This window comes from Limulus polyphemus, unplaced genomic scaffold (assembly GCF_000517525.1).
Source record: "Limulus polyphemus unplaced genomic scaffold, Limulus_polyphemus-2.1.2 Scaffold1, whole genome shotgun sequence".
Taxonomy (NCBI): Eukaryota; Metazoa; Arthropoda; class Merostomata; order Xiphosura; family Limulidae; genus Limulus; species Limulus polyphemus.
In genome coordinates this window covers 1,631,093-1,640,828 of record NW_013665611.1, presented here as the reverse complement: position 1 = coordinate 1,640,828, position 9,736 = coordinate 1,631,093, and the positions used below count along the sequence as shown (strand labels likewise).

The 9,736-nt window shown below is 31.5% G+C and overlaps 1 protein-coding gene and 1 non-coding gene across 2 annotated transcripts in view; both read right to left on the bottom strand.

The window, feature by feature from the left end:
- Positions 1-4,560, bottom strand: part of LOC106462977 (translation machinery-associated protein 16-like) — a 10,866-nt gene extending 6,306 nt beyond the window's left edge. The window contains exons 1-4 of the mRNA XM_013922981.2: positions 4,421-4,560; positions 3,008-3,114; positions 2,185-2,222; positions 958-1,039 (exon numbers count right to left, since the gene is read on the bottom strand). Of these exons, the coding sequence (XP_013778435.1) occupies positions 958-1,039; positions 2,185-2,222; positions 3,008-3,114; positions 4,421-4,423 (230 nt within the window). The 5' untranslated portion in view covers positions 4,424-4,560. The remainder of the gene's footprint in view (positions 1-957; positions 1,040-2,184; positions 2,223-3,007; positions 3,115-4,420) is intronic.
- Positions 4,561-5,795: 1,235 nt separating this feature from the next.
- Trnak-uuu lies at positions 5,796-5,868 on the bottom strand. Its single transcript has one exon. It is a non-coding gene; the product is annotated as a tRNA-Lys (tRNA).
- Positions 5,869-9,736: the final 3,868 nt, after the last annotated feature.

Below are 9,736 nucleotides of genomic sequence, written 5' to 3'. Positions count from 1 at the left end.
GTTTTATATTTACACAATAAAGTTTTTATTGTGTAAATATAAAACGTTTTTAATTATTTATTACAATTTAAAAAAATTTTAAACACAAGTGCTGGTAGTGCATATCAAAATTTAAGTTGTTTGTTGGAGTTTTCTTAACATTAAACTAAATAATAATTATTTTGAAGCTTAATGTTTTGTATTAGTCAAGATTTTATGTTTACTTTCACTTAAAAAAAATACAGTAAACTCAATTAACCAATAAAAATTACGTTTTAGTTTTTATTCCAGTTCTTATCTGTATAAACTATAAAATATTACTACTACTGCTGCTGAGCACTTTTCTTCCAATTCAGTCATTAAAGTTTAGTTGAATGTTTTAGTACTAAATGTATGGCCATACATACATATATATACATTATGTATTTCAACTGTCTATTCTTATTTGATAAATATCAAAAGTTTTTAAATAATGTGTGTTATATAGCTATAAAAAAATTATTTTCAATAAATTAAAAAACATGTGGTATCAGAGTAAATGTTAGTATTCTTTTGGTAGTTAAAAAATACGTGGATCAAACAGAGTAAACTAAAGCTTCTGAGAATTAAAAATAGATATCTTAAAATATCAATAACAATCCAAAACAAAGGATATCAATCGGTTAAATTAAATAAAACCAAAATGTGATATAGACTTCAAGCAGTTACCAATATATGTATCTCATGGCTACAGACTAACCAATCCTAAGGGGGGAATATTTCAGAATATGCAACTTTTTAAAATTAACATATATAGTAGTAAATGCTGAATAGCTTTTTTTTTTTTAAGGAATGACACAGAAGTACACATTTTATTAAGTTACTTCAGATTATACTTAAACTTCTTAATAAAAAAAACAACATTATTACAGATCTAATGCAGCCATGCTGATATATTATCTAATCCTAATTACATAAAACACATATTTCTTGTCTTACCGTTCAATTGCATGAAAAACATCTGCTGGTGATAACGAATCTTTCTGTTCAAGGTTTTCTTTGAACCATAAAAGTTTTTTCACTGTAAATAAAATATTACACAAAAATAAAAAAGGCAGAAGCATTTAAAGTATGTTATTCGTATGACAAGTATAATTAATTATAATCATACTTTGCCAGCTTGAAAAAGGTATTCACACTATAAAAGTAGTTCTAGGAAGAAATGGCTTACATAAATAGTGTTCTGACCACTACTGTATTTATTGTGTCCCAGCCACCCAGATGAACTCTGGATTAAGTGAAATGTATTATTAGCAATTGATATGGCAAACATATTATGGTTTGAATACTATTATTATACACTCTTCTAACTCTTGAAAATCTCCAAAGGACTAGACAAAAAATGTAGTGTTTAAAAACATAATAGGCCTAATACTAATGTTGTATGACAAGTATAATTAATATTCATTACAATTTACAAGTTTTGACACTGTGGATGCTTATTTATTGAAAGAATATTAAATGCAGCAAAATGTTTGAACCAATTTGAAAAAAAATTTTTTGTTAACTTTCATTTCACAGTTCAGAATGTCAACATTTGTAATTAACTGTATTCAGAACAATGTTGGAAAGCATCCACTTCAATGCATGTTATTCACAAAACACATACAAGGCACTGTTAACTAATGCATCTTACTATTGTTCTTTCTTACATTTCAAGGATGACATTCTGTAGAGATAAATGTAGTAAATTTATGCATGACGCTTGACAGAGACAATTAGTTCATAAAAGTACACATTTCAAGTATTTCAAGAGTACCTTTAAACAGATTTGTCAATATTATCTGGTAAGAATGGATGATTTTGATAGGCTGAGTGGTTTCTATTATCAGGTTGATAATTACATTCAAATAAAAAATCTTTCCATCCACCAAAAGTGCAAAGATATTATGATTCTAAATGCATGTGTAATAAAAATTTTTATCCCAAAGGTAAACTAATTCAAAGTACTTTTATTTAGCAACTTGATGTTTCACATTTTATAAATTCACTCCAACTTTCATGTCCATCTTTATTACTCTATAAAAGTCAGTACCTTATCTCTAAAAAATTAATCTTTAAATAACTAAGTTATATAAATCACCCCTAAAACTCCTACTTTTTCAAAAAGACATTTGTTATATTTTATGAACTTGTATAATTTTCAAACGTGATGTACTTACGTACATTTAATTTGCTGTTTCAAATTTGTTTCTTCTTTTTTCCTAAAAGACAAAAAGGAAACTCCTGCAAGACACAAGTTATAAAAAATGGACAAAAGAAATTACAATTATGCATGAATATTTCACAGAATAAGAATAAACTAATAAAGTTCTTATTTTGCAATCAACAACTCAAAATGAAAAGGAAATTCAAAATACTTTCAGAATCACATAATAAAGCCATCATCTATTTGTATATAGATACCTCTTTAATTTATGACAGTAATTAACACATTTATCTTATTTTTAACCCAAAAATACAATTGAAACTTTTTATACTTGCAAATTTTGCCTATTTGCTTGAAATTTTAGTGGTTTAACCAATCTTATAGATGCTCTTCAGAAATCTTGCATAAGTTAGTTTGAATGATTGCATTAAGTGTACATGTCTTGCTGTTAAGATTTAGCACCTTTTTGACGGTTTTGTTCCCATGCATACAAAGTATCATCAATTGCACTTACAGCACATACTAATTCTGTGACAGTTCATATTACGTTTACCTTACACAAGATCTCCGAGACTAACTGGTAGTTTTTACAACTCAAAACAATTTACAGTAATTTTTGTGAATGTGTGGCAAAATTTTAAATACAGTTAAAAAAAATGATTTTGCATTACATAAATATGATTGATATAAATACCCTTTTATTATAAATTCTTTAGACACTCTCTTTTCATCAAAAGTGAAATCTTAGAACTTTAAAAGTACATTATTTTTTTGTGATATTTTAAGATTTTCCTAACTAGCCAACCTTCTCTTTAAAAAGTACCAATAAATGCAACACACCTCTGAACTTTGCTTCCTCGATATTCTTTTCGTGAAAGTTGCAAAGCTTTTCTACTGTTTGGATGGACAAGTTTCTGTATGGTGATCTTCTGTTTTAACCCTTTAGGCTGAAATTATGTAAAAATTAAGTACAAATATATATCTGAGAGTCAAATAAAATATTCTTAAAGATATTATGTAAATTATAACTACTAGCATATTTATCCAAGCAATGCATGGTGAGAAGTTTATGAATTTTTTTTTCTCACAAGATATGCCAGTGGCAATACAAAAACTTGAAGTACATAAGAATAAAATTATTCATGTCTAATGGGCTTTATAATTTAAACAACATTTTGTTATATTTTAGTTGTTTTTTTTAATAAAAAACCAGTAAGTAACACATGACTTAAAAACATCTCAATATGTGTCTATTTTGAAAATACACAAACAACGTGTAAAAAAGAAATGAGAAAGGAAAATCGAGAAATCTCATCAGTACTCCTAGTGGCCACCCCCACTGACTGACCCATATTTAGCCAGCACTGGAGCTATGAAACCTATGTTTTGTAAAAGAAATATAACATATCAACACATCCCTAATCATTCTTAGTTAATTAAACCAAATGCCTAGGAGTAGTTAGAGGACAAACATACAAACTTCTCTCAAATTATATTGGGATACATATGCCACAAGACTGACTACCACCTAAGAAAGAATTCCAATTATCTAGTCAAGTATCATGAAAAATTTTGAAGCAGATTGTGTCTTCTGAAAACATGTACAAATTACTTGTATTTACTGACATAAATATATACATTTTGTTGTAAAAAAACTAAAATGTATTTTATGATATGTTTGGTAGTTACAAATGTAACTGTAAGACTATATCTACCTTTTGTGTGAATATTTAAATGATATTTTTAAAATTACTGTATTTGTTTCTTTTATGCATCTGTGTAAAATATTAAATAACAAATTTAAAGTTTCTTTAGACAATACCTTATAAAAAATACAAGTACAACGGCATAAACTTACCATGACATAAGTTAAAACTTAAACAAGTCATAGTCCAATTATTGATAAATATGTCTAAAAATTAAAATATTAGTATTAAAATCAAATATTATTATGCAATTCAAATAATCTACATAACAAATACACCAAAACTAGACCTGAACCTTAGGTACTCCTCTTTGGCCAACGCGAGCTATAGTATAGGCTACACATACGTTTTTCCAAGTAATTCTAAATAACGTGATACTGACAGTGAATGATATCGATACTAATTTACTATAATTATAAAACTAAAAGTTAGAACTTTCGGAGATCTAGGGTTACTCTCACTCCCAGTGTCCAACTGCGACTTTCAAGTTACTTCCTCGACAAAGAAATAACATGAAAAACTAAAAAGTAATTACAGTTACACTCACCATTTCAATTTCAATAATCACGTTTAAACTACAAAATCAAACACCTGATAATATATGTGCCTAGCTTTAAGTTTAACCAGTAACCTCTTGCAAAACACAATTAACGGAACTGAACTGAATTACATCTACCCAAATACCATAGAGGGCTGACGCAAGATATTTTTTTTAAATGATAGGTATTGCTATCACTGAAAAATAAAATAAAAATGGATTAAAAATACAACTGGGTTTGTTATTGGGGAACAATAATTTAGACAATAGCAGAAGTTTGAAAAGTCATATATGTTTCTGGTTTGTGATACTTTGGTACAACTTTCAGATTTTAATTTTACAAATATTTCCTTCATTTTACAATTAAAATGGTAATTATTTTGATGGATAATTTATGACTGTCTTTGACTTAACAATAAATGACACATTAGTTTTATCACTTAAAGATAATTTATTAATATGCATTGTAAACATATTTACTAATTTTACTTACAAAGAAAATTATTTAATAAAAAGAACTCACTGTAAGTATAATATGGAAGTTTAAAAGGCATATTTAATTAATACAATCCATTAAAGTTAGAAATATATACAAAGAACTGTCCATAGCCTGCGATCTATTTGAATTAACTTCTGGAAGCACAAAATTGTAGTAAATAACTCTTACTGATCTTACTGTCTTCCTGCCTCACCTCAATTATCTTGCAGTGCCTATATTTGTTTTGCGGTTCTCGTTAGTTTAAAGCTATACTGATATTTAGAATTTTGTATCATAAGGAAGCCACTAGAGCTTACACTGATAGCCCACAAAAGATTTGTTTGTTTCATAATATTGCACAAAGCTACAGGAGTGTTTTCTACACATAGCTATCCCTAATTTCTAAACTGACAAACTAGAGTGAAAGCAGTTATAACAATACATACCGCTAACTCTTGGGTTATGGTAATCTTGTCTAATCGAATATTGGAATTTGATCGTCACCCAAAGCTCCAAACTGTGAAATGCGTTTTCGAAGCAGTGCGTAGCGAACAACCCCCTAATTCGTAGTCCAAAGCATACTTTTTACTTCAGAATCTCTTTCTTTTGGTGGAGATCTTAACATAACGTTTTGGGACAACACGGGACCTACTGGTCTCCTACCCTGCCAAAATATATATTTGTCTACCCTAGTTCCACTACTCTCACTGTTAAATATATATAAAAAAAAAAGATTACACATCCACATTATCAATTTCCTTCGCAATCTTAAACACCTCAATCAAATCTTCCCCTAACTCTCCTTTTTTCAAGGGAAAACAATTAGAAATTTTCAACCTCTTCTCGTATGACAACCAGTTACCATTCTGGTGAGTTACAACAATTCACTCTTTTAAAAGCTATAATCGCCCGAACAGGGACTCGAACCCTGGACCGTTAGGTTAAAAGCCTAACGCTCTACCGACTGAGCTATCCGGGCTTGGTTATAAATTGTAGTTAAGTATATTTAAAACTAAGTGCAAAGTTGTACAGTGTAGTATCTGCAGTGTCCACTGCTGAGATCAAAACTTGAATTTTACTTTTATAAGCCTTCAAGTTTACCACTGAGCCACTGGAGGACTAAAGAAGGTTAAGGTTAGCTTTAGATTTCATCTTAGTAGTAGCTGCAACAAATTTTTAACAATATTTCGTGAAATAAAGGTTTGATACACATATGTTTTCATTCATAAGTAAATAGGATATCCTATGAATTACTATAGTGTGTTTGAAATATTATTTAATTATTAATAGCTTCCGATCATAGTAAACTGCCTAAAGAAATGAGATCCGATAAAATGCTTATTATTAAGTAATGTTCCTGATTTAATATACCGTCTAACTAATAAAATATGTACTGTCACTTTTACCGATATATTTCTGCATGATCCCAGTAACTTTATGAGGTTCGAACAGCTGAGGAAATTTTGTGCTTCTCCCCCCCCCCTTTTTTTTTTGTATATTGCATTATACAATATCCTGCCCGTCTTTATTAATTAATAAAATTTATCAAGCGTAAGTAGACCATGTGGAAGAGCTTTAGATTTTGGAGCTGGCGATCTTGTTTCGAACCTCTGTATTACTATAAAATACTTCTCACACTTTAAGGTGTATGTGCGTTTTAAGAGAGACAATCAATCCCTTATCCTGGATGGGGGAAGTATGGTGACTGTCTTCCCTCTGGTCAGTAGTTCAAAACTAGAGACGGAGGTAGATAACCTTAGTAACTATTTAATAAATACAAATATTTATCAATAACTAAAACATTTGAAGCGGTTTCTAAACAAAATGAGTTCTTTCACTTAAGGAGTAAATTTATGATTTATGTGTCTATTCAAATAAACTATGTGCTTATTTTATTTAACTTTCAAGTATTTACTTTTCATTTCTAATAGGGACGACCTTAGCTACCTAAGTGGTATCCCGCAATTGAACAAGTAATTTTTGTTATTTAAATTTTATCTTTCATGTTTGCTCTTCTTCTTTTTTTTCTTTTTTTGTTATAAACTATTGATTATAATACAACAAGAATAATTTTTAATACCATTGTACCAAACTCAGGACAGTAACAACGTCTCTCCATTGACAGAGTTTGTTTGTTTGTTTTTTAATTTCGCGCAAAGCTACACGAGGGCTATCTGCGCTAGCCGTCCCTAATTTAGCAGTGTAAGCCTACAGGGAAGGCAGCTAGTCATCACCATCCACTGCCAACTCTTTGGCCAACGAATAGTGGAATTGACCGTCACATTACAACGCTCCCACGGCTGAAAGGGCGAGCATGTTTGGTGTGACGGGGATTCGGACCCACGACCCTCAGATTGCGAGTCGAGCGCCCTAACCACCTTTGTTTTCTAATGTTTTACATAGGTCCATGTACTCATGAATATCAATTTCAGACATTGTTCAGAACAAGCCATGATGTGATTGTTACATCAGTCTCTATACCATCAAGATATCTTTTACCACATCTGCTGTTTATAATGGATCATTTTCTTTGTGGAAGATTAATTTCTGTCCAATGAGCGTATTCCTGATGGAATGGCATGATGGATCAGAATCTGTTTATATTTGTCAATGTCATCATTTTTGTGTAAATCACCAACGCCATTTGCTGAGATGCAGACTCAAACTTATACTGATCCCATACAATGCTTAACTCCAGATATTCTACATTGAATATGATACTTTCTTCTTCTCTACCCTTGAACAGGCTGTTATTGATTGCTGTCAAACAATTTGAATTCGCCTGTAAAGATCACACATTTACCATGTTGATCATTACACTTTTTATGATCCTATGCTCATTCCAAACTATTGGTTTGCTTACTTTTTTTAGTAGTAGTTTTCGAGCATCAACATGTCCATTGAAATCATTTAGTACTAATTTGCATCTTATTATTCCCAAGGTAACATTCATATTTGTGTTTACAACAATGTCTCTTAAAGAACATATCCTGAGATACTTATCATAACTTTTGTAGAGTTTTGATTTTCTACTTTGACCACTTCTATTACAAATAGTGCCAGCGTTAACGTACCTTCTTCAGTGTCTTTCACACAGCTTTTATGAAATATGGATATCCTTGATCAGCCAAAATTTTGATTTGTACATGCTTGTCATGCGATATTTCAATTCTGGGAGTCGCGTCTATGACACTCTATTAGTTTTGGACATAGTATATATTTATTTGTCGAATTTCATGAAAGCCACAAGGGGACTATCTGCACTAGTCATCCTTAATTTTGAAGTGATATACTAAATAGAAGACAGCTAGGGAACAGCCTCAACTGTCCAAAATGACAAGCGCGATTTTATTTTCAGGGTTACGGTACGCAAACCACCAAACCTTAGATTCACAGTCACACACGTTAATCACTAGGCCGCGCTCAGTCTTGGGTTCTTCTTTATCGGGATCTGGAGGAGTTAGATTTTATTCTTCCTCATTCAATATGAACGACTTCATTGGGATCTAGATCCTTTTAGTGATCTGGGAGAGACAGGTATGAAAATTCCACCTCTTCCTCCCTCCTGTACCGATGTTTTGCTGTACTAATTAAATGGTGGACGATTGCACAAATGAGGATGTTGATATCACTTCGAGACTGAGCATTATCAGCATTTAGTCGTTGTACGCGACCAGAGAGAGTCAGGTAATTCAGGTTCATTTCGGATCTCTTCCTCCCCCTTTAATATATGTATATATATAAACCGAAAAATTTGGTGACAGGGATTTAGTTTTTAAGGGAAAGAAACTTTCCCAAACTGGGGTATTCAGGAATATTAGCACTCCCCTTCTCCCCGTTCTCCATAACTATTTATTATATTCGTGGATTACTTAAATTTATTTAGAGAGATTGATCAGATGTTACCCTATGGCAAATTTGAAGTCTTGAGATTGGATAATGGAGATCATGTCCGGAGGGTTCCGGGGTAGAGAGAAGATCAAGGTCGATGAGGAATCGTTGAGAAGAAGCAAGGCGACAAACATTCGACAAACCATACAATAACAGGTTTCCCGTGATCAGGGTCACTGGGTGGTTGGGATCTGTAACTCCAATGCCAAGGCTGGGATAATAAAATTCAAGTGCCGTAGAATTGGCTGTTTGTGTGTGTGGGGTGGGGTGGGGGATGGAAGTACCCAGAGAAAACCCACTTTCACAAGATAGGCCTTTAATATATTTTAAACGCTTTGTTTTGGTGTTACACTTTCTGAATGGCAGAATGACAACCAATCACAGTGTAAGCTATTGGCATGAAACTATAATCTATATATACTGTAAGTATGTTTGCAAATAAACTACTTATGCATTTCAAAACATTATTATGATGAAAAAGTAATAATAAAGATTATGTGAATTGTCTCTATGGTATATAATCATACAATGTGTTTTCTACCTCTTTGTAGTAATAGCGTGATTTTCATAATTTCTTGTTTGTGCAAGTATGAGTAGTTTACACATAACACACTGGTCAAGTAGATCGTTAAGTCACTTTTCATCTAGCTACCTATTCTTCTGTGTCTTTCGTCTAGAGCAGTGGTCACCAAACTTTTTTCACAGCAGGCTAGATAACTGAGAGAATGACGAGCGCTGGCCGCATAACCATTTTGTTCAATACAATACAGTGAATACACAAAAAATAAAGACAACAAACATGTTTATTTTCCAAAAAGTTATCAAAGAAGGCGACGTTAACAATAAGATAGTTATACGATACCCAGTGTGCACATATCCGAATCTCACAAACTAAGCAGCAAAAAAGGTTTAGCTTTTGAGAAAAGCATTGTATTAACGTCTATCATTTCTAAACA